Source organism: Brassica rapa, chromosome A09 (assembly GCF_000309985.2).
Source record: "Brassica rapa cultivar Chiifu-401-42 chromosome A09, CAAS_Brap_v3.01, whole genome shotgun sequence".
NCBI classification, from domain to species: Eukaryota; Viridiplantae; Streptophyta; class Magnoliopsida; order Brassicales; family Brassicaceae; genus Brassica; species Brassica rapa.
Genome location: NC_024803.2, coordinates 40,312,013 through 40,339,568, shown reverse-complemented (window position 1 = coordinate 40,339,568; position 27,556 = coordinate 40,312,013). Strand labels below are relative to the sequence as shown.

Genomic DNA, 27,556 nt, shown 5'->3' with positions numbered 1-27,556 from the left:
CTTGCGGAAAGAAAGCACAGACATGTGACTGAGCTTGGCATGTCATTAATGTTTCACAGCAAAGTCCCACAACAGCTATGGGTAGACGCTTTTCTTACTGCTACTTATCTTGGTAATCTCCTTCCATCATCAGTTCTTCCTGGTAATATCAGTCCGTATGAGGTTCTTGTTGGCAAACCACCAGTCTACACCTCTCTCAGAGTGTTTGGTTGTAGTTGTTATCCGTTCTTGAAGCCATATGGAAGGAGCAAATTTGATCCGAAGAGTTTGCATTGCGTTTTTCTTGGCTATAGTGAGCAACACAAAGGTTATAGGTGTTTGCATCCTCCTACTGCTCGAGTCTACATCAGCAGGCATGTCATGTTTGAAGAACATAAGTTTCCTTATGTACAAGAGTATCGGTCTCTTCTTCAACTGACTGAAACACCTTTGTTGGATGCGTGGAAAGCTGAGTTTCTTCCTCCACCAGCTCCGGCGGTTGCTGATGAAGTTCAAGAAGAGTACATTCCAGTTCCACAACGACATGAACCTCAGATTCCTACTTCACCGCCTCAGTCTCCTCAGTCAACAGCGTCTATTTTCTCTGAAGAAGACTTCCCTCCCTTATCACCTGTGGCTCCAGAAATAAATCAACCAGCCCCAGCCCATCCTATGGTTACAAGAGCAAGAGACGGAATTCATAAACCGAACCCACGATATGTTCTAATGAGTGTCAAGTCGGCTTACCCTGAGCCTAAGTCTGTTACTGCGGCACTCAAGGATCCTAACTGGACTGCTGCTATGGGTAAAGAAAAGGGAAACATGGATATCACTCACACGTGGGATCTTGTTCCTCCAACTCCAGAGGTGGAACCAATCAGTTGTGGTTGGGTCTTCAAGTCAAAGCTCAATGCAGATGGAACGCTGAAGAACCGCAAGGCTCGCCTGGTTGCACGGGGTAACCAACAAGAAGAAGGTGTTGACTATGTGGAAACCTACAGCCCAGTGGTCCGTACTGCAACTATACGATCAGTATTACACATTGCAACAGTCAAAGGTTGGAATATCAAGCAGCTAGACGTTGAGAGTGCGTTTCTTCACGGTGATCTCAAAGAAACTGTGTATATGAAACAACCTCCGGGTTTCGAAGATAAAGAGAGACCGGATTATGTGTGTAAACTCCGCAAAGCAATATACGGCCTGCGCCAATCTCCTCGCGCATGGTTTGATAAGTTCAGCACTTTCCTCTTGGAGTTTGGTTTCAAGTGCACTCACGGCGATCCATCATTGTTTGTCTACTTACACGGGGATGATGTCATCTACCTTCTGTTATATGTTGATGACATGCTTCTTACTGGGAACAATGATAAACTAATCGAGAAGCTAATGGTCTCTCTCAACGGTACGTTCCGAATGAAGGACATGGGTTCAGTTCATTATTTTCTTGGGATCCAAGTCAGAGAGTATGAAGATGGCCTTTTCTTATGTCAAGAGAAATACACCAGAGATCTCCTCGAAACTGCAGGAATGGCAAGCTGTGATGCAACGAATACTCCTCTGCCACTGCAATTAGACAGAGTTGAAGGCCAAGATACACTGTTTGATCAGCCGACATACTTCCGAAGTCTCGCAGGGAAGCTTCAATACCTCACCCTAACAAGGCCAGACATTCAGTTTGCTGTTAACTATGTTTGTCAAAAGATGCATGCTCCAACTGTAGCTGATTTCACCAATCTGAGACGCATACTTCGGTATCTCAAAGGTACTAGCACGCTCGGTCTGAAGATAAATGCACACACAGGGTTCTTGTTATATGGATTCAGCGATAGCGATTGGGCAGGTTGTCGAGAGACAAGACGGTCTACAGGGGGTTTGTGTACCTTTCTAGGCTCCAACATAATATCCTGGTCGGCTAAGAGACATCCTACCGTCTCACGATCTTCTACTGAAGCAGAGTATCGTACTCTGTCTATTACCGCAACAGAGCTCAAGTGGCTGGCTTCTTTACTTGGTGAAATGGGTATCTCACTCCCTGACACTCCTCAACTGTACTGCGACAACTTATCAGCTGTATACTTGACTGCGAACCCCGCACTTCACAACCGTTCGAAGCACTTCGATACAGATTTCCATTACGTCAGGGAACGTGTAGCACTGGGGGCATTGGTGGTAAATCAGATTCCAGCAGCTCAGCAACTGGCCGATATATTCACCAAGTCCTTAGCTCAACAACCGTTCTGTCGCTTGCGAGACAAACTTGGTGTGGTCGAACCTCCCACCTCAAGTTTGCGGGGGTGTCTAAGTCCGAAGACTCTAGTTCCAACAGAGGCTTCGACTTCCACCAAAGCCCAGTCAACAGCAACGCAGCCCATCAAACCCATTAATCACGCCTATAACGGTAACAGAGGAACGACTCACATGACGCCAAAGCACGGTCTCTGTACGACGCAGCCAGCTAAGGATATCCAGCTATTCAACCGTTTTGACTCCTTAAAGCTGTGTGCTGTCACATGCTGAGCTGTGCCCTAATGGCCTCTACCTTAGTTATTCCTTCTCTATATAATGTAATGAACCAAGATTGTTGTAGGCAAGCAGAGTAACATTAATAATAAAGTTATCTTCTTCTTCAATCTTTCCTTAAGTTTCTCTGAGCTTACAGGGTAGTGAGACTACTTTCGGAGTACGGCAAAAAAAAAAGGCGATGATGATCCATCAACAATACACAAACGCGCGCGCGCGTGGTTTCTATGCTCCTCGAAACGACAAAACTGGTGGCCGTTTGCCACCGTCGCATCCACTAAACCGTTTCCTTTTTTGGGTGTTAGTCCCCGACTCCTCTCCTTGGCCTCTTTTTTCATCCATGGGCCTTACTTGAATTTTTGCCAATCCTGTTTAAATTTAACCGACCCAAATTGTTCGGGTTAGTTTTATCAAATTGATTTGCTCCAGTTTTGATTCAATTTCGTTTTGGACAAATTGAAGTGTTACACCGGAAAAAAAACACTATTGGGCTAACCACATAAGTTTAGTAAGGTTTTGTGGTTACATAGGCTCTGTTCTGTTCATTTGATTGTCGTCGCAGGTTGTATGTTGTTGTGTTGTCGCAGTTTGTTTGTTCATTTTGATGTCACTCGTGACCGATTGCAAGTTTTTGTTTTGAATCGCTGAAAATTAGCGATTAAAAATAATTTTCTACGACATGCGATTCGTTGCAGGTCGCATGTTGCTGGAACCTGCAACAACAAAACGATTAACATTTGGTCGAAAGTCACATGTTGCAGGCGCATATCGCAATTCGCAGAGCCTGTTACAACGGATCGAATAACATTTTGGTCGCAAAATCACTGCGACATGCGATTCGTTGCAGGTCGCATGTTGCTGGAACCTGCAGCAACGAAACGATTAACATTTGGTCGAAAGTCACATGTTGCAGGCGCATATCGCAATTCGCAGAGCCTGTTACAACGGATCGAATAACATTTTGGTCGCAAAATCACTGCGACATGCGACCGAACATGACCATAATCATGATATATAAATAGTGTTAAAACTATAAAGTTCAATTTTGGTAAAAAAATTATTTCACTTATTAAGAGAGGTACAAACGGAGAACAACCCAATATAAGTACCCAAGAGAGATAGGAAATTAACAACCAAAAAGAAAGAAAAAAACACATCAAAGTGGCCTCGTACACTCCACGAAGAATTAAATGAAAAAAGGTTGGATGCGAGGTGAGGCGGAATGGAGAGAAGACTATCTCTGATCTGATCTAATAATCAACTATGAAAAGGGACGACATCTGGGAGAGAATGTTCTCCTCGTATTTATGTAAATATGGACTATGAAAAGACCTTTTATCATAAAAGCTCGATGCTGAAGATGGATTTAACAAAAGCTTTCTCTTCAAGTTAGTAATTCTTTTCTACTCAAGCTTGCTTTCTTATTACAAATTTACAAAACTCGTCATCGTGGATAAAGAAACTGATCTTGCATTTAAGCGTTGGTGATTCCACCATTGTTATGTTGGATTCATTGTTCCCTTTTGATAATCTGGAGGCAATTTAGAATCATGGAGGTTAGTTAACTCGATGGTTATTTGATGGATACAAACTTCGAATACTCCTCGAGTTTGTTTTACGATCTCGTTTCTCATAAACTCTCATGATGTATGGGAAATTTGAAAAAAAAAATCCTCAGCGGAGAATAAGGTCCGAGTTCATCATCATCTTCAGACACAACTTACTAATCTTACTATATATTAAATGATTTTTCTTAAGTGTCGATCATAGATGAAGTTTAGAAATTTTTTTATAAACTGATTAGTTGATAACTTTGATTTTTATTTATTTTTATCAAGTCTAAAGAAGGAAATTTATAGAACCAATTAATATTAGTTACAATGAAAATCAATATAATATTACACATAATCATTTAAAGTAAGTAATTATAACAATTATGACAAGTTTTTATAATGCTTCATCATTTTTTTTCTTCACTAATCATTTATTTATAAACTATATATATATATATATATATATATATTTCTAAATAATTTTATAAAAACCAATGTAATACCTTTATTTTCTATTATAAATCAACGTTAAAATAGTTTTATTTTCTATATAAGTCGTATATAAGACATTATAATAATTATTAATGAATTAATTATTTTATTATATTTTAGGTTGTATAATAACATTTATAGTTATTAATCAAAAGTTCTCTTTGTACAATTTTTAGAAATTAAAAATCAATATTTTATATCTTATAAACTCAATTATTATTATTTTGAAAGAAATGAAACATATATAATTAATTTAGTGTAATTTTCAGTACATTATATTATAAATAAACATGTTAAAGTAATCTAATTTGTCTTTTAAAATAATAAAATAGTAAAAATAAATATAACAATATATTTTTAGTTAATATATAATAAAAACATATTTAATATTAAATTTGATAAAATAGAAATTTATAATTTTATTAAATATTTACATTTGCGAATTCGTGGACATCCATCTAATTTATTATTAAACTAAAATGGGTCTATGGGGCTTACTCAAATTTTGCAAATCAGGTTTATAGTAACCGAAATTGAATTTTATATGAACTGACTGGTTGTATAAATTTAATCGACCCAAATCAAATAAAACTAAACTATATTCAACGTATTTGATTGAAATTGATTTTCACGGTTTAGATTCAATTTAGTTTAGGACAAAATTAAATGTTACGCAGAAAAGATAGGGTGTCCATACATGATAAACCAATCGGATGGAGATGATAATTTAATATTTGTTTTGTATTATAATGAGCACCATCCAAATGGTCAATTTGGATGAATTTTTAAATTTATAGGCTAAGATGCAAATATCTAGATGACTATCTAGATGAATTTAATTGATGGAATATTAAATTATAATTTTATATTTATTCAATTAAAATAGGTAGATACAAATTTTAGATAAATAAATAAATATGATAAACATTATTTTACAGTTATAACATAAAAATATCAAAATAAATTTATTTACAAACTGTATTTTCCCGTCAAAATTACATCTTTTGTCAAATCCACAAAATCACATTTTGTTTCTAAAACTGAAAATTTTATTTTTTCGTCAAAATTCAAAAACTTATTTTCCACTAAAATTACGAAATCACATTTTTCGATAAAATCATAAAATTTTAGGATGAAATGGTCGAGAGAACAAATGTAATGGCCAAAACTTCAGTGAAATTCAAAAAAGAAAAAAAAACATAGATTTCGGCGCGTTCAGTTTCTTTGTCTTTCAATATAACCAAGATGGGAGCTAGCGTTAACATATATCTGCCATTGAAGTTTTAGTTTTGTTATTAAAAAGTATCTTGTGCTTATTTTTAGATTGTACTATGTACTATAGTATGTAAAGTTATGAGGGATACCCTTGCAAAACGCCATGTTCTTATAACGCTTTGTTTAGGCACGCCAAACTATATAACTAAACCTTTAATCTTTAATCAATATGTAAAGTTCGCATTATTAGTTATATGTGATACTTTAGATATTTTGGTTTACATATACTAAAATTTAGATTTGTTTAATCAAATAATATATAGTGTAGTGGTTTATCATTAGGATAGTCAAAAATCTAGGGATCTAGACAACAGACTGCTCTCACATCATGTTGATGAGCTACGGTGATTTGGAGGATATTTTGACCACTGGGTCTCACCGTCTAGGCTATCCAACTTTAAACTGTTACAAAAAGCGATATTGTTCTTCTTTTTTACAAACATGGCGATATTGTCCAAGAATTCTGACTTTTAGTTGTTTTTATTGTAAATGTTGTTGTCATTATGTATTTAAATTTAGAGAAATAGAATGAATAACTAACAAGTTATAATACACTATAAAACCATTGAGAGAAATGGCTATTATATATTTTGTGTAAATTACAGTATTTTAACTGTCTTAGTGTCTAAAAAGTTCTTGGTAAATGAATTTTCGTGAATTTTGAAAATTTTGAGATTTTATTGTTACTGGTTCTTAGATTTTAATTTTTTTAATAGAATTCATTGTTATTGGTTAAGGATTTTTAAAATTCATTCAAATATCTTGTTATTCAAAAAATTTAGTTATCATTAATTTTATAATTCTAACTAAATCTAATGTTATTGGGAGATGAATTTCATCCATTTTACTCAACTTTCAAAATTTCATATGTATCCATGTGATAAAAAACTAGAAAACAAAATGGTTATACTTACCAATAATATAAATCCAAATTATATGTCCAAAACTATAATTTATTACATTTTATATACTTTTACATTTTTGAATATATAATTATTTATATATATATATATATATATGTGTTTTAAGAGATTGAATTATTATAAATATATTTTTGATTAAATAATAAAAATAAAATAAATTTCCAAACAACATAAACTGATTAAAAACAATGTTTATCTTTTATGACTATCTTAAAACCAAATAATAATTTGTGAGATAGAATTAAAATTTTAAAAGAAAATTTACGATGAATAAATTTTTGTTTAAATGATAATTTTATTTATACGAAAAAACAATAATTTAATATTAAAAATATATTAAACTACTAACATAAAATTGAATAAAGAATTTAAGCAATGTGTGAATGAAAACTAAACTTATTATTATTGATTAATCTGAATTGAAGAACTAACTTGATGGAATCAAATTTGAGTATAATTAAGTTAGAAAAATAAAATTTAAAATACTACATGTTTGGTTTCCTTATGCAACTTTAAATCACTAAATACTTTATTTTATCTTTTTACATCTAAAACAACATATATCAAATTAGGCAGATTTTAAAAAATATATAAATAGTCTAAATACTCAGAAAAAATCATATCCAAAGTTTAAGGTCTTTAAAAAGTTTTAAAAAAAAACCACGGATTCAAATATTTAATTTGATTTAATTAGGTTATTATTTAAATTTTAGTAAAAATTAAGTTAAATAATGAGTTTACTTATATTTTATTCATGTTTAACAAGAAATATATACAGTGAAACATCTATAAATTAATAATGTTGGGACACCAAAACTATATTTTTTTATTAATTTATAGATATATTAATTTATCGATATACTAATTGAACCAAAAACTCAATTTAGAACTACAAAATTATATTATTTTATAGAGATTTTTAGTGTATATTAATTTATAGAGTATTAATTTAAAGAGGTTATACTGTATATATATATATCAAATATGTTTGTATACGTAAGTATAAAATCTTGAAAATTTTGGTTTATATGGTTTGATTTGGTAAGGATATATTAAACTTACAATTTTCCTTTTGATTTAGCCCAACAAAATAACCCTCAATCATTCGACCAAAATGCTTCATTGTGTTTAAACCGGAACAAATTCAGCAATTTGTAATCGTTTTTAAAAACTAAAATTTTGTAATTGTTTCTTGATACCACTTTATATTTTTGGTATGAAAAAATTGGTTTCGCCTTGCAAGAAACTCAAAAAATATAAATAATCTTCCCCCAACGAAAATTGAATTCAAGTGGCGGATTGTTTACTAGACACTCTTTTTACCACTTCACTTCAATTCCAGACATTTTTACCTGAAGTCTAACCATTGCACATTGACACTTGCACAATCATTTTAGATAGTTGATAACGACTTGGAGAGTGCTTTCGTACTATTTTATTACTTTTAGGCAAATCTTATTATTTTCTTCTTTATGAAACTAATCTAAATTTATATAAAACACTTTAATTAAAAAAGGAAAAAAAACTCGCCTCTATAAATAAGAGATATCTGCGCCTGCTGAAACCCAAACCATTCAGAACCTTTTGATAACACGAATTCAAAGATACGCAAGAAAGAATGTAAGTTCATGATTTTATACATTGTTGTCGGAGTTTTTAATTGTTTTTATTTTATAATGTTACAGGGAAAATGGTAGTAGGAACGTGCTGAAGCCGATGGACTCTGAGCAACTGAGGGAGTATGGACATCGAATGGTTGATTTCATTGCTGATTATTACAAAACCATCGAAACTTTCCCTGTCCTTAGCCAAGTTCAGGTCACTTTCTTTTCCCTGTGAACATCTATTTGATGTGGGTTTATTTTTTTGTCATAATTTTGTTGGTTTATTCACACAATGTTGATATTTACATGTCTCTGATACAGCCTGGTTATCTTCACAACCTTTTGCCTGATTCAGCACCTGACCAACCTGAAACGGTGGAACAAGTTCTTGATGGTGAATTAACTGAATACCCACTTCCGATTTTTTGAACCATTTCTGATACTTTGTTTTTTGGTTGAGCATAGATAATCTGATGTGAGTTTTGTATTTGGCAGATGTTAAGACGAAGATATTGCCTGGAATAACGCATTGGCAAAGCCCCACCTTCTATGCTTATTACCCTTCTAACAGCAGCGTTGCAGGGTTCTTGGGTGAGATGTTGAGTGCTGGTCTTGGAATTGTTGGTTTTAGTTGGGTCACTTCTCCAGCTGCCACTGAGCTCGAAATGATTGTTCTTGATTGGCTTGCAAAACTGCTCAACCTGCCCGAGCAGTTTCTCTCCAAAGGTTATATAACTATCAACACATAAAACCTTTTACACCAAAAAAAAAACACAAAAAACCTTGTCATAAAAAAACCTTTGCTTAATGCAGACCTAGCTAAGCGTGATATGAACCAAAAACCTTACTTCCATTTTAACCTTATCTATCTTAGAGATTAAGTTAATTTTGGGGAGTTGTTTTTTGATTAATCATATGAAATCCTTTTATAGGGAATACAGCTTAATAGAAAAACGAAAACATTTGAAGCAAATTATTAAAAAAAAGTAAAACTTCAAAACTTATAACTAAATAGAAAATCACAAAAACTCCTAATGTAAAATAACATAATCAACTTTAATCTATACTAACCATAGTCATATATTAATAGTTGGGTTAATTTGATATTGTAGGAAATGGAGGTGGAGTGATCCAAGGGTCAGCCAGTGAAGCTATTCTTGTTGTTATGATTGGTGCTCGCGAGAAGGTCTTAAGACGCGTTGGTAAGAACGCGCTTGGGAAGCTCGTTGTGTACTCCTCTGACCAGACACATTCAGCCCTACAGAAAGCTTGCCAGGTGAATATTTTGTATATTTTTGATCAAAGAAAGAAAGTTTTTTTTTATTTGTTAAAATAATCTAAATTGTTTTCTGCTGGTTTTTTATTCTTGACAGATAGCTGGAATCCATCCAGAGAATTGCAGGGTGCTGAAGGCAGATTCCTCTACAAATTACGCTTTGCGTCCAGAATTGCTTCAAGAAGCAGTTTCTAAGGATATTGAAGCTGGACTGATTCCGTTCTTCTTATGTGGCAATGTAAGCACTAGCTAACCTGTGACTTATTTTCCCTCTTGAAGCATGTTCACTCAAAAATATTCTTTTATTTATTTGTAGGTTGGGACCACTTCTTCAACAGCAGTTGATCCATTAGCTGCACTGGGAAAGATCGCAAAGGTTATTTATTTTACATTTCCAACAAAGCTTAACTTAATAAACTGATGCTAATTCTCTCGACTGCATTCTCAGAGCAATGAGATTTGGTTTCACGTGGACGCAGCGTACGCTGGAAGTGCGTGTATATGTCCAGAGTATAGACAGTACATTGACGGAGTAGAAACTGCAGACTCTTTTAACATGAATGCTCACAAATGGTTCCTCACTAATTTTGATTGTTCCCTACTTTGGGTCAAGGTACATAGATATGCCCTTTTTTATTTAGTCATACTTTCTCCTTTCTTGTTTCTAGTATTGAAAAAATAAACATGTTAATATGTTGATAAAACAGGATCAGTATGTGCTCACTGAAGCTCTGTCAACAAATCCAGAATTTCTCAAAAACAAGGTAGGAATGAATTTTATTTCTTAATTCAAATATTTCTAGATCATATACACTAGTCTCATTATCCACTTTTTTTTTTTTTTGCTTTTGGCAGGCCTCTCAGGCAAACTTAGTTGTTGATTACAAAGATTGGCAGATCCCTCTCGGACGAAGATTCAGGTTATTTAAATTTCTGGAGGAACATCTTCATATATACAATATACGCACTAAGATTGTGTTTGTGTTTGTACTTAAACAGATCATTGAAACTATGGATGGTTTTAAGGCTCTATGGAGCTGAGACCCTGAAGAGCTATATAAGAAACCATATCAAACTGGCTAAAGATCTCGAACAACTTGTCTCTCAAGATCCTAACTTTGAGGTAAAGTGTAAAAATTAATGCTCAAAAAGATTCTTTGACAAGGAGATATACATGACGTTTTATCCTTTTTCTTTTTGCAGGTTGTGACTCCTCGGATATTTTCACTCGTCTGTTTCCGTATCTTACCTGTGGATAACGATGAAAAGGAGTGTAATAACAGAAACAGAAACCTCCTAGACGCAGTGAACTCTTCTGGGAAACTGTTCCTTTCTCACACTGTAAGTACCACTGACATCTCTCTCTCTTGTTCTTCTTGTTGGATAATGTTGTTAAACTAAGATATATACATATATTGATTTGCTTGGGAAACAGGCTTTGTCGGGAAAAATAGTACTACGTTGCGCCATAGGAGCGCCACTGACGGAGGAGAGGCACGTGAAGGAGACATGGAAGGTTATCCAGGAAGAAGCTTCACGCTTGCTTGGCAAGTAAATAAGAAGAAAAACACTTTTATGATAAAACCTCATGTTTTTGCCAACAAACCTCACTCATGGTTTGGTTTGGTTTAATTTGATTTGATAATATACGAAATAAAATAAACATACCGATGCTGGACAGCCTGGAGTTGTGAACTTCGGTAAAGGTACTCTTGTGTGATTGTGTGCTTTTCTTTTACCAATTGTGTGTATTTTATCTCCTTTTCCAATTGTGTGTATGTGTTTTGGTTTTAACGTATTGTTGTGGTTAACTATGTGTAACCAATGACAAGCATATTGTAAGGCTGTAAGCATATGCATATACATAAAGAAATCTATTAATCTTTCTATCAAGTATATTTCTGTTGTACAAACAAAGCTTAGACAAAGGAAAAAAAGAAAAGCATATTGTAATATTGTAACTCGAACGTGTACGTTAGGTGAATATTGTTTCAGTGACAAAAACAAAGGTGAATATTGTTTTTGCTATTGCTATCTCACAAATAACCCTATCTTTTATCTGATTTCAATTGTAAAGTTTTTTTTTTAAATTTGATTAATGGATAAAATATTTTGGGTATTTATTTGCAATTGGGTTTGATTTTTTTTTTCTGTATATCCATTCGGTTTCGAATTTGGCTCACATAAAACCCAAAACCTAAATAGTGCAAAACATAATTTGATTTAGTATGAGTATATTTAAGTTGATGAGAAAAAAAAAATCTAAGATTGAGTTTAACATCTTTTTTCGTATATCTATTTAATTTTAAATTTGATTCAAGTAAAACCCATAACTTAAATAGTGCAGAACATAATTTGTTTTTGAAACAATTTTTCTAGGTTTTACAATTAATTAATAAAATATGTATTTAAAATGTAGAAAATAGGTTTTTTTGAAACAATTTTTTTTCTAGAATATGTAATTTTAAGGAACGGAGGGAGTACATCCCAAAATGTAGCCGTTTCATACTAGTTATCGTCATTGCGAGACACATGGGCTTTCACTACATTTAAGTGGACCAAAAACTTATGTTTGGGCCGAGCCCATCTACGTGTATCCTCGCGGCAGCAAATCCCTCTCTTCTCCATTTCTCTCTCTCTCATTTCATCTGTGTTTGTTGCTTCTCGAGGATGCAGGCAGTTTCCAGGAGACTAGTCCAACGGCCCCTCGGCGGAGGAGCTTCGATCTATTCGTCGTCTTCTCTCAGATCGCTCTACGGAGTATCCGATCACCACCGTTAAGTTTCTGCCATTTGATTTTAATCCCATTCGCATTTTCTAGGTTGCTTAATGAGATAAATATGGGTTCTCTGCTTCAGTGAATGGAGCTGATAACCGTCGATACTCGTCCTCCCTTGCTACAAAGGGCGTGGGACACCTCGCTCGCAAGGGTACTGGTGGCAGATCTTCCGTCAGGTATCTCATTTCTCTCTTATAGCGGTTTCGAATCCTGAAGAAATGTTAATTGTGTAGTGTTGAGCTCTAAAAGACTGCTTTTCATTGATTTAGTTGCCTTTGTAGAGAAATGTATCATCTCTTAGGGGTTTTGGAGTAGCTTTAGTATATAATGAGATCTTGATTTCTCCTTTGCTTTGGCAGTGGCATTGTAGCTACGGTGTTTGGAGCCACTGGGTTTCTTGGTCGTTATCTTGTGCAGCAGCTTGGTGAGTTTGGTTTAACACATTGCTATTACCCACCCGGCTAAATCAATCTTGTTCTTCCTTTACATTTTTTTTGGGTTTGTAATTATTTGCAAATGAATCTTTTTTTTTTCAGCTAAAATGGGATCACAAGTGCTAGTTCCGTTCCGAGGCTCAGAGGACAATCCTCGACATCTCAAGTTGATGGGAGATTTAGGACAGGTAATGTTTTTTTTTTTTGTTTAACACAATGCTTTTGAGGGTATGTCACAAACACACCTTTTTTTGTGGAATGTTATGCTTTGGATCGACAAACTTTTGATGTGTGTTGACTGAATATACCAGGTAGTACCGATGAAATTTGATCCAAGAGATGAAGACTCGATTAAGGCCGTCATGGCAAAGGCTAATGTCGTTATCAATCTTATTGGTACTTTTTCTATTTTGTTTAAATCTTTTAGAAAGCAACACTGTTCTTTTCATTTGTGGATGATATATCTTCTAATCCTCAGGAAGAGAGTACGAGACCAGAAATTTCAGTTTCGAAGAGGTGAATCATCACATGGCCGAGAAACTTGCATTGGTATGTGTTCGAATCCTGACAAGTTGAAATTCTGGTGAAGAGGTTTCCTTTTTTAATCGTCAGGATGATACGGTCTGCTATGGCATGCTCTTCTGGTTTGTCTAATTAGATTGGGGATTGGTGGATTTGTTGTTTCAGGTGGCGAAGGAACATGGTGGGATAATGAGATTTATTCAGGTTTCTTGTCTGGGAGCTTCTCTGTCATCTCCTTCAAGAATGCAGAGGGCAAAAGCTGCTGCTGAGGAAGCTGTCTTGAGCGCACTGCCTGAGGTAAACTTATCGCAGCTTTTGGAAGTTGGAACCTAAAACGCTCTCTTCCATAACTATCATCCTAATATCTCATTCACTATTGCCATGCTCTACTTATTGTCAGATATAACGTAAATCATCTGGTTGTTTCTTGTGGAACTGGAAAAACAGTAGATGAATTTATTATTGAACTCTAAATCTCATAAATTGTAAAGAAACAAATGTACCTGGGATGGCTTGCATATGCATTTTTTCATCAGCCTGGTGCTTCTAGTCAGTTCCTGATGTATATTTGTTTCCTAGGCGACAGTCATGAGACCTGCGACCATGATTGGTACAGAGGACAGAATCTTGAACCCCTGGGCAATGTTCGTCAAAAAATATGGTTTCCTCCCGCTCATAGGTGGTGGGACCAACAAGTATGCCCTAAACCTTTGTCTAATTCTTTTCAACGGTTCATAGCAAGTAGCAACTTACAGTGACCATGATCCATTTCTTTCTCTAACCATAACTTCATTGTAGATTCCAGCCCGTATATGTGGTTGATGTTGCTGCTGCAATCGTTGCAGCTCTAAAGGATGATGGCTCCAGCATGGGGAAAACCTATGAATTGGGTGGTCCAGATGTCTTTACCCCTCACGATTTGGTATATTCATAGAGTCCTTCATTCTCTCTGTCACTGTATTAGCTCAACGGGCTTGATTTTCAAGTGTTTTCCTTGCAGGCAGAGATCATGTTTGATATGATTCGTGAATGGCCTCGATATGTGAAGCTTCCATTTCCAATTGCTAAGGTAACAGATCAAATCATTCAACGTTTTTTTGGTAGATACTCCAATGATTTTTCAGGTGCTACTTTGTCATTCAAAGCGTATGTGAAGCTGGTTAGAACTGTAGAAACCTAAACTGTTAGGGATTATTTGTTTTGCTTTTTTACTAATTTGATTAATGTCACAACAATCTATTCTAGGCAATGGCGGGTCCTCGGGATTTTATGGTGAACAAAGTCCCGTTCCCTCTACCCTCTCCCCAGATCTTCAATCTGGATCAAATCAATGCCCTTACGATCGATACACTTGTATCTGACAAGGGTTAGTCATTTCATTTACAGGAGTGGAAATGAGTTCTCATTGCATGAGCTGTTTTTGAGTCTCACTCCTTTGTTTTTGGACAATGGGTATTTTCAGCCTTGACGTTTCAGGACTTGGACCTTGTCCCTCATAAATTGAAGGGGTATCCGGTCGAGTTTCTTATCCAATATCGCAAGGGTGGTCCTAACTTCGGTTCCACTGTCAGTGAAAAGATACCAACAGACTTCTACAATTGATGCTGCTTCTGCTCAGAGGTTGTTTTCCTGGACTATTTTTCTGATGCAAGTGCCACAATGAAATTGCGGAAACTAGATTTGATATTTTGATGCGTTTCATTTACTTCTGTCAATAATAAAACGTTCTCCTCTTTGTTGTGTTCTGGAAGAAAGTATAACCCATCAACATGATCATAAGTTAAGAGAGGTAATGTTATCTGTCTTGATGGGGCGATTTGGTCCCCAGTTTCTGGTTCGTTTCAAACTTCATGAGCTACTTTGCTCTTGAAGCCATTTGTTTTCGTATTTGCATTTCATATAGCTCAGAGTTGTATTTTTTAATTTGCGCTAAAACGTTTAAACGTGTATATGCGTGTGCAATAAGTACATCCTTGGAGGGTATTTCTACTCCTTATCTGCGGATTATAAAACAATATTTTGTTTTAGGGTGGGTAATGAATCTAGCTATGCAAATCGTAGAATATAGCACTTTGCTTCTAATTGTAGAATAAAAGTAAAGAACTTTGGGAAACCCCAAGAACCAAGCAAAGCATATAGAGCTAATATCATGCTCCAGAAGGAATGGGACAGACTCATTTTGATTTATCCAACAAAAAAAAATGGAAGGTGAAGAAGATGATTATCCAGGGCCTGAATCCGGCATTGGCGGAATCAACTTGAACGGGAGAAATGTCGGGGCAGTGATGGTGGCACCTAGGGATGTAGACATAGCAAGTCAGAGTGGTTGCAGGATCAACATATACGTGAACAGCAACGTTCAGGGGACTTGTGGTTCGGCTCTGTTGAGTAGCAAGGTTAAGCTAAGAGATCCTGGTGTTCATCTCCATATCGAAGACCTTAAAATGAACCGAGACGACGGATCTAGACAGGAGGAGGTGAGGTTGATTAAGATTGGGTTATGTTTGGTTTGTCTCTTTAACGTCTTTCTAGGATTCATTCTCTTGCTCTCCTATTGGCTCCGGAACAATGCCGATTCCACATAAATTTCGCGAAGGCTTGCAGTAATGCTATATATGAGAATCATCATCAAAAGCTGTAGGTTCAATTTCAATCGATGCATTTATCCTCGTTGAATCTTTCATCATCATGTCCATTTATTTCCAAAGCATTCATATTTATTATGTAGGTTGAATCATTAACCATAATGTATTTTAATCGAGAGTTCTATTTTTGTTTTCCCTACATTTCAACTGATAGATATCCATAAAGTTATCGGCAACATTGAAAGATTTCCATTGAGCAATAACTATATTTTGTGTTTGGTTAAAGTCGTAACACTTACAAAATTTTCGTAACATATTATTTTCCTACTTAATTAAAGTATCAAAATAATGTTCAGTATGATAAACAAAACATTGAATAAATCATAAACTTAAGAATGAGAGTTATTTACCGATCAACCATATCTAATTTGGTTTGGATCAGCAAAAAAAAAAGACTCCATATCTAAAATTTGTTATAAGAGATAAATAAATTACGGTTTTTTATAAAACCGAATAAACCGAAAATTGATAGTATATAAACTGAATCAAACCAGATTAGATATGATTTTAATATAGTAGTAATTTTAATAAATTGAAAAGCCAAAAAAGACAAGAAGAAAAAAACGAACCTAAATCTAGATTGATTAGGCCTAGATAGTAGTCTCTAGTTCAGACCCTTCCAACCTCCTCAGAGTACTTGCATTGAAAGAAGAGGTGATTTTTTCCATTGGATTATCGAAGAACACACAAGAGCTGGATGGACAATCAATGTTTGCTTATCTCACTTGCACCACTCTCTTTTCTAAGTACGGAATTGGTTCCTCTTATCCAAAGATTGATAGATGGTAGTTTTGGATGATGTACAAAAGATATTCTTAAGTAAATAACGATAATAATAGTACAAAAACGAAGACTAAAAAACTGATATTGGTATGTTCAGTGAAAAAATCATTAAGCAATATACAAGCATGAAAAACTCTCAATCTTCTGGCACTCCTTTTCAAAAATCATCTCTGCTGTCGAATTGAGGCATAGATCTCACAGAACCAGTCTCGGACATATAATCTGACATGTTATCCACGTCAGATCTTCTAATCGATCTAGTTGATCCTCCAGTTTCTTTCGTCTTCTTTTTCCTCCTCGACTTCTTTGGAACTTCATGTGTCGAAGAAAGATCATTTAGTTCGGACACTTCCTTTGGTCTTCTTGATGATGATGTTGTTCCTTTTTTAGAAGACCGGCGTTTAGTTTTATCCGATGATATTTCCTTTGTTGGAGAACCTTTCTCTGACGCCGCTTTCCTCGTAGATTTTGGTAGTTTTGGTAAATCTCTGGTCCGGCCGCCACATTCCGACATACATTTCACGGAGGAGTCATCTTCTCCGCCTCCTTGTCCAGATTCCAACCCGCCTCCAGTTTTGAACTCGTTCAACTTTCAAATATGCAAATATAGACCACATTAAAACCAAATATATAAATTAATCCTAGCTAGGCATGCATGCATAAGGTAAATACGTACCCAGCTTGGTGCGGAGGCAGGAGTAGCGGATGGTCCATCCCAACCAATATGGGCTACATGCTTTACGTCTGTTGGATTGCCTATCTCTATCTCTTCTTCTTCTTTTCCACTTTCTGCCATAGTTTTAACCAACATCCAAACAAAAATCAAGTGTTAACTGGCTATTTATTCAACACAAATATCATCACAGTGCATGCAAACTTTCTATGTGATATATAGTCTATACAATATTGACCATATATAGTATTTCAAAACTGAATTCGTGTTTTTATATAGCAATAAGGGATCAAATGGACTAATCATAGTCTCTTATTCAACAACAAATAAACTTTAAGAGAGAGGAGGAGCTTGATTACCAAATACTTGAGAAATGTATCGGAGGCCTTTCAGGAGGCTTTTCATGGAGCTTGACATTGCAAGTTGCATAGAACTCTAATTCAGGTCTTTTCTTTTGTTTAAATAAAAATAAAAAAATAGGAGAAATTTTTTGCTAGTAATGGAAAGAGAGAATGTAAAAATTAAAAAAGAGATCAAAGAAAATTTGTTGCATGCAAGAACAAGGATTTTACTATTTCCCTTTTTTCAAAAAAAGAAAGGATTTTACCATCGCAAAATGCTGGTTTTTGGAAAACTCGTATTTTCAGAAATAACAAGTTGGCGGCTATCAAACTTGAATACTATGGTAGATAAAATTTTTGAAGAAAGTATGTTTCATATATTTCTCAAGACTCCAAAAAAGATCTTGGAGACAAATAAGAATGCATCTCAAAAAGTTATAGGTTTATTTTAGCGGATTCTCCTGTAACAAAAGAACGGAATACTGAAAACAAAACAATAAATGGTTTGATAAAAAAAAAGTAGATTCACCTAAAATCGTCGATTTTCTCAAGGAACAAAGGTTCATCAAACGAAGAAATGAAGAGAAAAGAAAAATCAAAAGAAAATGATCGTTTGAAGAATGGTGGAGAGAGTATAGAGGTGGTACGGTAAAACGAGTGGAAAACGTTCATCTTAAACGAAGATTCCCGTTAATCTGATGGTTTAGATCTTTTGAACTTATTACTTTCAGAACTAATCAAATTTAGAATTCGTTATATATATAGTAGTAATATAGATATAAGTTTTATTTCATCAAATGGAAAATCATGAAAAACTTTAATTTTATTTAAAGATATTTTAACATTTTTGATGTAAATGGAAATCAAAAGCGTGTTTAAAAAAATAATAGCGATGCAGATTTTAATCATTTTGAAAGTGGTTCGGTTCTTATGAGACTATAAACCATCACTACGAAACCCTTGCAGTTTCGGAATAGTGAAACTATTAAAGGTAGCGATATATTCAATAATAGAAACTGAAATCATTTTTGGGTCTTTTTTACCAACACCAAAGCCAAAAATTAAATAATATATTATATTATATTGGTATTGTATTTTTGCTAGAGCATGTTTATTGAGGGTTGGTTGCGATTCTTAATGGAATATAAAAAACCTTCAATTAATTTTTAACTAAAAAAATTAAGAATCGGTTTCTTATATTCCGTTAAAAGCTTCAACCTAAAAATTTCCAATAAATATGCTCTTAGAGCATCATTATTCAGGAGCGCGGTTCTTAAGAGAATATCATTATCCAGGAGCACGGTTCTTAAGACCATGATTAATCCCAATCTTTTAACTTGGGTTCTTAGGACAGGATTATCGAGGGAGGGGAAGGGGTTTTTAGTGAGTTTTTAAGAGGGGGTGGCCCACAAAAAGGAAAAAAACAGGTTGCAGAAAAGTTAGAATAAGAATCACTGTTGGCTGGTTTTTTCACTGTTTGCAGTTTTCACTGACACGTGGCGGCCCGCAATTGGTTGGTTTTTATTTTTATTTATTTTTTTATTCAGACAAAAAAAAATTAAAAAAAAAATAAAAAACCCATTTAGATTTCAGCGTTAATCATGGTCTTAGCTTCGGTTAAGAGGCAGTTTTTACATTTTTTTAGATTTTAACTAAAAAAAACTAAGAACCGTCTTTTAAATAAGAGATATGAAAGTCGTCTCTTACCCAAAAAATGTAAAAGAAAAATGTCAAATCATGAATTAAGAATTCCGGCTAAGAGACCGGGGTTAATCATGCCTAAAGGAACATAAATTATTATTTCTTAATTTTTAACTAAAATGTTAATAAAGAAACAGTTTCTTATGTTCCCCTAATAATCTCCGTTTCTTATAACCCTGGATAATAATGTTCTTACGTTGACATCCAACTTCTACTTCCTCATCCCCCAGTCATTTTCCGTTCCTTCCACCCAATCCATTAACTGTTTTTACTCGGTTTGATCCTTCTTATATATGTTTCTTCTAGTTCCACCATTATTATTGAAACTCGTAGCACGCTATACACACAAATATCGAAATAATTAAAATACTCAAGTTCAGCATAGGACCAAAACAACCGTTTCACAGAAATGAATAGAGGTATGTCTGAACAGACGAGACCGGATAACCTTCGAGCTCAGAGCCTCAAAACACTGACTGACAGTGAATAGGCTGCCAAGTGGCAAACCAAGAGTAAAACGTGTTGGCTTGAGATGAAAGATTAATACTAAGATGGTGACTCACCATAGCCTAGGGGACCATCTTTTAAAATGGCCTTTGCACTTACTTGAACTCAAATACCTTTAACTCTTTTCAATTCTCTTGAAACCATTTGAAGCAAAATGGATTTGCCGCACGTTTGGTTATGGACGATGCTACTCGCCTTTGTGCTAACGTGGATGATTTTTCACTTCAACAACCAAAGGAAAAAGAAGTCGATGTTGAAGTTGGCCGAGGCGGCCACAGAGGAGATAAGAGAAGGTGTTGCTGACATCATCATCGTCGGAGCTGGTGTTGGTGGTTCAGCTCTAGCCTATGCTCTTGCTAAAGTATACATGATTTTACGTCCATATATTGCATTTGTGTCGCACTTATATTTTTATTTACGAAAACACAAGAAAAATATAATTTTCTATATATATATATATATATTTTTTTTATAATTTTCTTTCTTTTTTGTCTATGTTATTGTGCATATATATAGTTTTTTTCAGTGATCTATTTCCAATATAATATTTTATTTGGTCCTACTTGTTTTGGATCATAGGATGGGCGTCGAGTGCATGTGATTGAGAGGGACATGAGGGAACCAGAGAGAATTATGGGTGAGGTTATGCAGCCAGGAGGACGCTTCATGCTTGCTAAGCTTGGCCTTCAAGGTCTCTCTCATTTTCTTTACATAAATGAATTTTTTTTGCTTAAATTTGGAACAGAAATGAATCAAGAAACATAAATGATGGGTGAGGTTACAGAAATGAACTTATCAAACAATAATTACATAAATGAATCAAGAAACACGTCCGACATAAAGTTCAAGAAAAAAAAAAGAAAGAAACACGTACGACATTTGTATGAACTTGGAGTCTGCAGCTCATAGCAAAACCAGTATGCTCTTGGTTCCACAACAACAATTTTATGCAAGGTTGTTACGTGTACATATATATATATATATACCGGGTAGAAGTTTTATAAAATAATCATTGAATTAATAAATGATACTGGTTTTATATAAAATCTATTTAATAATAATATATATAACTTATTAATACTATAAAATAATAGCTAATTTATTTTTCACAAAATAATGTATTCGAAAATTTTATTTTTATTTATATTATTTGAATTTTTAGTGCAAGATAGAGACCTAAATAATAATAATATTTATAAACTTTACATTAAATTTTAGCCCTATTAGTATAGGAATAATAGTTAATATTATATATATATATATTATAGAAGTGGTGTCTTTAGAAATTGTTCATTTTATCTAAATTAGTTTTTTTCATCTTTCAATTTAGAAAAACGTTCATGTTAATTCATAGTTTATAGTATTTTTTTTTTCACAAACATAGTTTATAGTATTATTTTCCAAAATCATGTACCTCTCGTTCTTAAAATTATCTAACAAAAAAAACACATTTATTTTTAAAAAAATTCTCTAAAGGTTCATGTTTTTGGAAAACGTTACTACAAAGTTATTGCCTATTGGGGGTGGGGGGGGGATTTACAGTTCTAAAATATTTTAAGCTACTCTATTTATAAAAATTGAGTCCATATTAAAATTTAAAGTGCAATCACAGTTTTATTGGTGAGAGTTGACATTCGGTTTGTGATTATTCGTCCAGTTCGGTTATTAAGTTTTTAGATGTTTAGTTTTGAGAATTTTACCCGTTTATAATCAAAATGAAAACGTTTCTGGACTTCTAGCTCAGTTCGATAAGAGATAGCTTTGTTCGGTCTTTCTCATGAGACGAGATCTCGCATAGCATGAGTATTTGTACTGATTCTCTAGCAAAAAAGACTAGAGGCAGAAAAGTATTTTTTTTTTTCATGTAAACTAGGAGTTGATTGGCAAGGGCTGTAAACATGTAGACTAGGGGTATAACTGTTATTCAAAATGATTTACATCGACCAAAATTTGGTTTTACGTTTTTAATGGACAATTGACAAAAAGAAAAGTTCAGGTGGACAAAATAAATTTGGTTAGGATTTGGTAAAATAATAATCAAATTTGTATATAAATTTTTTTTGCTAAATTGTAAATATCATATAAATGAAGAGAAGATTTTACGAGAACATCTTTGATTAGGTTGAACTTGAGAGGTAAAAAATGTTACAAATGAAGTTGTAAGCAAATTTTAGTTTGGTTTTGATTGATATGAATATTTTGTGTGTGATATTGTACGTATAGATTGTCTGGAGGGTATAGATGCGCAAAAACTCACGGGCTTGGCCGTTTACAAGGACGGGAAAGAAGGGGTTTTACCTTTTCCTGTGGAAAACAACACCTTTCCTTATGAACCATCTGCTCGATCTTTCCACAATGGCCGATTGGTCCAACGACTGCGCCAAAGGGCTTCTTCTCTTCCTAAGTACTTATCTCTCACTTCCTCGTTTATTAATTATAGTTTTACAGTATAGTGGTATGACACTTTAATTGAGACTTGGTATATATACTTGGAGATATCGATTAGTCAAAATGAAAATACTCTACTATGTATTTTGTTCGTCACTTGCTATGGTTAACTAACAAGCTTTTTCTAGATTGATCTGATAAGAAGTATTGGGATGAGTTGAAATTGAAACTACAAGCAAAAACTGATACTTCTTATATATGATAAATTAACTACAAAAGATGTAGGATAATCCAGTTATAGCGATTTAGTTAATTTTTACTTTTATACAATAGTACCGTCTCTTTATATGAATAGATATTCGAACCCTAGTATGACGGTAAGTTAGAATATAATTTGGCTTTTTATATAGTATAATTTGGCTTTTTAATGGATATTTATCATTTCACTTATTTTCGACTAATTTGGAGATTGAATCCATTATATAACCTTAACTTAACTCACTGACATTATACACTACTGGGCATTTAGTGTGCACATGGAGGAAGGAACTGTGAAGTCTTTAATAGAAGAAAAGGGAGTGATCAAAGGTGTGATATACAAGAACACTACTGCATGCCAAGAAACAACGGCTTTTGCACCTCTCACCGTAGTCTGTGACGGATGCTATTCAAACCTTCGTAGGTCTCTCGTTGATAGTAGTGTGAGTATTTATATACTTCTCTAAAGTAGATTTTATTCTTCGCCGTTAGAGATATACTCATCTTTAGTTTCTAATTTGAGAAGTATGATCAATTAATGATCATATATCTGTGTATATATATATATATAGGAGGAAGTGCACACGTACATGGTGGGTTACATCGCGAGGAATAGTCAACTGTATGATCCAAAAAGTCTACATCTAATTCTTTCTAGACCTATGGTCTGCATAATGTATCAAATAAGCAGCGATGAGGTTCGCTGTATTGCCGAAATTCCCGCCGATAGTGTTCCTTCTATGGCAAACGGTGAAATGTCTACATTCCTCAAGGAAAGTATGGCTCCTCAGGTATGCATCAAGTTTATTAGATTCTCAATATGTAATCAATTTTGAGAGAATTTAGTGTTACTAGTACTTACAGATGAGACATGTATATAAGCACAATTTATCATTTGAAAACGGTCCATGCAAAAAATATATGCATTCATCATCTTTTTAGTTGAGCTGTTGAGATAACCATGTGACTAGTGAAAATTTAACAGTGTGAATTGTAGACACTAATTTTCATTATAATTTCAGATACCTATACAGCTCCGCGAAATATTCATAAAAGGGATCAATGATGGAGCAAGCATGAAAGTGGTGCCAACCAAGAGCATGTCTGCTACGTTGAGTGAGAAGAAAGGAGTGATTGTGTTAGGAGATGCATTCAACATGCGACATCCATTAATCGCTTCTGGTATGATGGTTGTATTGTCCGACGTTCTTATTTTACGCCATCTTCTCAAGCCACTGGAGAACCTTGCCAATGTTACCCAAGTCTCTCAAGTCATCAAAAACTTTAATGATATCCGAAAGGTTAGTACACGTCACACACCAATCCCTAATGCCTAGAGAGTCTAAACATTTTTCTAAAAAAAAAAAAAAACTTCAATATTGTTTGGTGAAGCCAATGTCAGCGACAGTTAACACATTAGGGGATGCATTTTCCCAAGTGCTGGTTGCATCAAAGGACGAAGCAAAAGAGGCGATGCGACAAGGCTGCTACGATTACCTCTGTAGTGGGGGCTTCCGCACGTCGGGATTGATGGCACTTCTCGGTGGTATGAACCCTCGGCCACTTTCTCTCATCCTCCATATCTTCGGCATCACTTTTACCTCCATTGGGCATTTGCTCTCTCCCTTTCCAACTCCTCTACGCATTTGGCACAGCCTCAGGCTTTTTGTGGTAAATCACAGCTCAACCTAATCATCTCTCTTTCTATTGTATTGTTTAGACACATGTGTTTCTATAATTATATGCTTATATATATGTCAAATGCTAGTCAACAATCAAGATGTTGGGTCACCATATGAAGGTTGAAGGAGCGAGGCAAATGCTATATCCAGAAAGCACACCCATGTATCACAGACGCTATATGGCTGCAACCGCTCTCCAACTAAACGATGATGTTTCGTATTAATCCAGTTGAATTGGTACTTTGGAGGCGAGAAAGGTAGAAAGACAAGCATTATTCACTTTGCGAGGTTATCGAGTGATGGACGAATAATCTATGGTTTAGCTTTTCTCTAATATAATTGTGTTGCAACATGCTTGTTGAATATGTACGATAGAACATTTGGTCTTAGAACCGCAAAAAAATGTAACGTATATAGTAATAAACGGGTTCCCTTATATGAATTTAGTGGTATCATAGTTTGATGCATTTTTCTACGATGGAAAGACATTTCCTTTCTTTAAATAGTAAAAAATAATATAACCAAAAACTTAATCCGAGCGGATTTTATATCTTTAAAATTTGAAAACCAAACCAATATCCAATAAAACCTATTTGAATCATTTTGATTTTTGAAAATTATTTTTGTGATAAATTTTTTTTTTTATTGTTATCCAATGGAATTTTTCGTTAATCTTTTTCATTATTCTCAACACATCTATAAATATCACTCCCATTTGCATTCGCGCGCGCTATGACATAAATTCGAAATTACTATGAACCTATTAACAAAAAAAAAATGAGTCAAAAACTATGTAACAATTCTAATCCACAACTCCTGATTCCACCTGTTGATCAAGAATAATATACAGTATATATACATATAAACAAAAGTATTTCATATATAGTTTTATACACCTTCCGCACCAACTTGACTTTTGAGAAAGAAAAAAAACTACAATTATGTAAAATGAATTAAAAATATTTGCATGCCAATAAATGAGACTTGGTTCGTCTTGGAGATAGCAGGAGTGATCGTCGGTTCGTAAGATTGAGGACACAACCCAAATCCAAACAATACAAATTAAACACTGTTTGCTATTTTTAGCAAGCTTCATGCTTTGACCTGACTTCATGTTCTGGTGGTAGAAGTTTCAGAAAGCTTCCCTTAGCCACTGGCGGAGTAGGAGTAGGAGGGGGTCGATCACAAGCCGATCTCGTTGTTGTTTCCGGTGAATCCGATGATCCACTATCTATGGAACGGTTTAAAAATACATAAAAATTAGTAAAACATGATCAAAGGTTTTTGATCTTTCAAGAGGCCAAAAAAAACAAAATGGTGTTTACCGAATAGTGATTTGACCATTGTCGCTTCGACTTGTTCTTTTTCTTTAACTCCGCTACAAAAACGGCATTGAAGCATGCATTAGAAGTAACATTCAAACTTAATAGACAAAGAGCCAGTGATCAAGTGTGTGTACCCATTCCAGGAACTTGGTAATCATTAACGATCTCGAAGTTCTTGTAAGTGTACCCAACAAAGTTTACGTCCTTTGACGACAGCATCTGCAGAAATAAAACAGGAATTGAGTAAATATAAAATGAAGGTAATCTTGATATTAAAAGTAATAATTTATGGTAACTAACTGTCAAAATGATATTAAATACAATAATTGACTTCTGCTGACGTAATCATAGGTGAAGTTTCGAAAAATTGTTATAATTTGATTGGTTGAAAAATATTCAATTTTTAATTTTTTAATTAGATCAAAAATAAAAAGTAAATCTATAACTAATTAATATAACTTACCAAATAATCTAAATAATATTAAAAGTGATAATTTATGGTAATTAACTGTCAAAATTATAGAAAGTGTAATAATGTTTGATTAATTCTTTATATATTTATATACTACATAATATAAATAGTCAAACACAATTTCTATAAATCGATATAATGATTTCATATTCTTATATAAAACACTATATTCATATATAAAAGATTATAATAATTATTAATATCTTATAATGTCTATATATGTCTTATAAGTCATTTATAAAAAATAAAGCATTTATAAAATTATCTATCATGGCTTACAAAATTATTTTATCTTAAATTATTTATATGAGTTTATAAAACTATTATAAAAATAATTACTCATATATATTAAAATAGAAGTCACTTAAGTGAATTTTGCTTACATGTCGATCATTTGTGACGTCTAAAGAAGGTTTTTTTAATAATTTGCTTGGTCGATAATTTTTAATTTTATTTATTTTATTCTAGATTTAAAATAAAAAAAATCTAAATCCAATTAACATCACTTGCCAAAAATCTAAATTGTATTACAAATACTGATTTATGGTAACTAATTGTTAAAATTATATAAATAATATTAACGCTTGATCAAGTCTAAAACTAATTACTATCACTTACCAAATAACCTAAATGATGTTACAAATAATATAGAAAGTGTAATAATGTTTGATCAACCTATATATCGATCGTAGATGAAGTTCCAAGAAATTGTTATAACTAATGGTAGCTAATTTTCTAAAAATATAGAAAGTGTAATAATGTTTGATCAACCTATATATTTATTGACTTCTGCTGACGTGTCGATCATAGAATCTTGTGAGATCTTTGATTAAAAAATGTTTTACATTTAAATAAAATAATATAATGAATAAAGTAATGTTATGGTTGAAAAGAATTCTAAGATGGATTTTTGGTTAGTTGATTGTACGTTTTGTATTACTATTTAGAGAGATAAATAAATATTTGGCAAAATATGTAAAAAAAATCAGGAAAATATTAGCAAAAAATTTTAATAAAAAGAAAGAAATGATAACAATAAAAATAAAAAGAGATCGAAGAAGATGCATAGTATATGTCAGAGAAGTTACGTGATAATTACATATATAATTTCACAAGCATTTGTTATTACTAAATATTTATCAGTTATATTTACATCAAATTTATAAAAACTTTACGATTGATTTTCAAACTAATTGAAGTTAATGTGATTATATTTTTAATGTTTCTGATTATTATTCAAAATTTATGACATTATATACATACTATATATTTTTTTATAATATTTATCTTCGCGAACAAAGCAAAACCCTAGACTCCTCCACTGAAAGGATCGGACATGTAGCAGTTCCTCTCCAAATCCTCCTCTTCCTCCGCGACCTCCTCTTCAGCCTCCATCGCCATCGGGGCTTCCTCCATCGCCTTCC

General features: G+C 33.8%; 5 protein-coding genes across 10 annotated transcripts; 4 read left to right on the top strand and 1 right to left on the bottom strand.

Annotated features, from left to right (window-relative positions):
* Positions 1-8,255: 8,255 nt before the first annotated feature.
* Positions 8,256-14,007, top strand: LOC103842606 (tyrosine decarboxylase 1). The gene is made up of 20 exons (XM_009119249.3): positions 8,256-8,362; positions 8,428-8,560; positions 8,668-8,740; positions 8,842-9,072; positions 9,459-9,622; positions 9,720-9,860; positions 9,939-9,998; positions 10,071-10,235; positions 10,330-10,386; positions 10,478-10,542; positions 10,622-10,745; positions 10,826-10,963; positions 11,058-12,398; positions 12,481-12,577; positions 12,761-12,825; positions 12,938-13,023; positions 13,147-13,231; positions 13,314-13,384; positions 13,523-13,654; positions 13,937-14,007. Coding segments are annotated over exons 1-13 (1,473 nt in total). The 5' UTR covers positions 8,256-8,360; the 3' UTR covers positions 11,178-12,398; positions 12,481-12,577; positions 12,761-12,825; positions 12,938-13,023; positions 13,147-13,231; positions 13,314-13,384; positions 13,523-13,654; positions 13,937-14,007.
* LOC103842605 (NADH dehydrogenase [ubiquinone] 1 alpha subcomplex subunit 9, mitochondrial) lies at positions 12,159-15,351 on the top strand. Its single transcript, XM_009119247.2, has 12 exons — positions 12,159-12,398; positions 12,481-12,577; positions 12,761-12,825; positions 12,938-13,023; positions 13,147-13,231; positions 13,314-13,384; positions 13,523-13,654; positions 13,937-14,052; positions 14,156-14,279; positions 14,358-14,426; positions 14,603-14,723; positions 14,820-15,351. The coding sequence occupies exons 1-12, from the start codon at positions 12,191-12,193 to the stop codon at positions 14,957-14,959; spliced, it is 1,314 nt and encodes a 437-aa protein (XP_009117495.2). The 5' UTR covers positions 12,159-12,190; the 3' UTR covers positions 14,960-15,351.
* A 146-nt stretch (positions 15,352-15,497) lies between these two features.
* Positions 15,498-16,178, top strand: LOC103842604. Its single transcript, XM_009119246.3, has one exon. It carries the CDS (start codon positions 15,559-15,561, stop codon positions 15,940-15,942), a length of 384 nt encoding a protein of 127 aa, XP_009117494.1. The 5' UTR covers positions 15,498-15,558; the 3' UTR covers positions 15,943-16,178.
* Positions 16,179-16,766: 588 nt separating this feature from the next.
* On the bottom strand, positions 16,767-19,774 carry LOC103842603 (CRIB domain-containing protein RIC6-like). The gene is made up of 3 exons (XM_009119245.3): positions 17,818-19,774; positions 17,462-17,574; positions 16,767-17,374 (listed from the first exon to the last, which is right to left on the bottom strand). The coding sequence occupies exons 1-3, from the start codon at positions 17,885-17,887 to the stop codon at positions 16,943-16,945; spliced, it is 615 nt and encodes a 204-aa protein (XP_009117493.1). The 5' UTR covers positions 17,888-19,774; the 3' UTR covers positions 16,767-16,942.
* A 95-nt stretch (positions 19,775-19,869) lies between these two features.
* LOC103842601 (squalene epoxidase 5-like) lies at positions 19,870-24,790 on the top strand. Of its 6 annotated transcripts, XM_009119244.3 has the most exons (8): positions 19,898-20,368; positions 20,587-20,698; positions 22,231-22,411; positions 22,925-23,096; positions 23,226-23,444; positions 23,676-23,954; positions 24,046-24,324; positions 24,422-24,790. In XM_009119244.3, the coding sequence occupies exons 1-8, from the start codon at positions 20,162-20,164 to the stop codon at positions 24,557-24,559; spliced, it is 1,587 nt and encodes a 528-aa protein (XP_009117492.1). In that variant the 5' UTR covers positions 19,898-20,161; the 3' UTR covers positions 24,560-24,790. The 6 variants fall into 6 exon arrangements, 5 of the variants coding, with proteins under 5 accessions (XP_033136937.1, XP_033136938.1, XP_033136935.1 ...); XM_033281044.1 differs by lacking the exon at positions 23,226-23,444 and having other exon boundaries at positions 19,893-20,368; XM_033281045.1 differs by lacking the exon at positions 22,925-23,096 and having other exon boundaries at positions 19,901-20,368; positions 23,345-23,444.
* Positions 24,791-27,556: the final 2,766 nt, after the last annotated feature.

Bases quoted from the DNA above. Each gene is read 5' to 3' on its own strand.
- LOC103842606 (XM_009119249.3), top strand. The intron at 10,746-10,825 runs GTAAAGTGTAAA...TTCTTTTTGCAG, and splicing joins CTCAAGATCCTAACTTTGAG to GTTGTGACTCCTCGGATATT. The intron at 10,964-11,057 runs GTAAGTACCACT...CTTGGGAAACAG, and splicing joins AACTGTTCCTTTCTCACACT to GCTTTGTCGGGAAAAATAGT.
- LOC103842605 (XM_009119247.2), top strand. From the start codon at position 12,191: ATGTTTGGGCCGAGCCCATCTACGTGTATCCTCGCGGCAGCAAATCCC. The intron at 12,578-12,760 runs GTATCTCATTTC...TTGCTTTGGCAG, and splicing joins GGTGGCAGATCTTCCGTCAG to TGGCATTGTAGCTACGGTGT. The intron at 12,826-12,937 runs GTGAGTTTGGTT...TTTTTTTTTCAG, and splicing joins TTATCTTGTGCAGCAGCTTG to CTAAAATGGGATCACAAGTG.
- LOC103842604 (XM_009119246.3), top strand. From the start codon at position 15,559: ATGGAAGGTGAAGAAGATGATTATCCAGGGCCTGAATCCGGCATTGGC.
- LOC103842603 (XM_009119245.3), bottom strand. From the start codon at position 17,887: ATGCAACTTGCAATGTCAAGCTCCATGAAAAGCCTCCTGAAAGGCCTC. The intron at 17,575-17,817 runs GTAATCAAGCTC...AAACTATGGCAG, and splicing joins ATACATTTCTCAAGTATTTG to AAAGTGGAAAAGAAGAAGAA. The intron at 17,375-17,461 runs GTACGTATTTAC...CATATTTGAAAG, and splicing joins CTGCCTCCGCACCAAGCTGG to TTGAACGAGTTCAAAACTGG.
- LOC103842601 (XM_009119244.3), top strand. From the start codon at position 20,162: ATGGATTTGCCGCACGTTTGGTTATGGACGATGCTACTCGCCTTTGTG. The intron at 20,369-20,586 runs GTATACATGATT...TTTGGATCATAG, and splicing joins TAGCCTATGCTCTTGCTAAA to GATGGGCGTCGAGTGCATGT. The intron at 23,097-23,225 runs GTGAGTATTTAT...ATATATATATAG, and splicing joins GGTCTCTCGTTGATAGTAGT to GAGGAAGTGCACACGTACAT.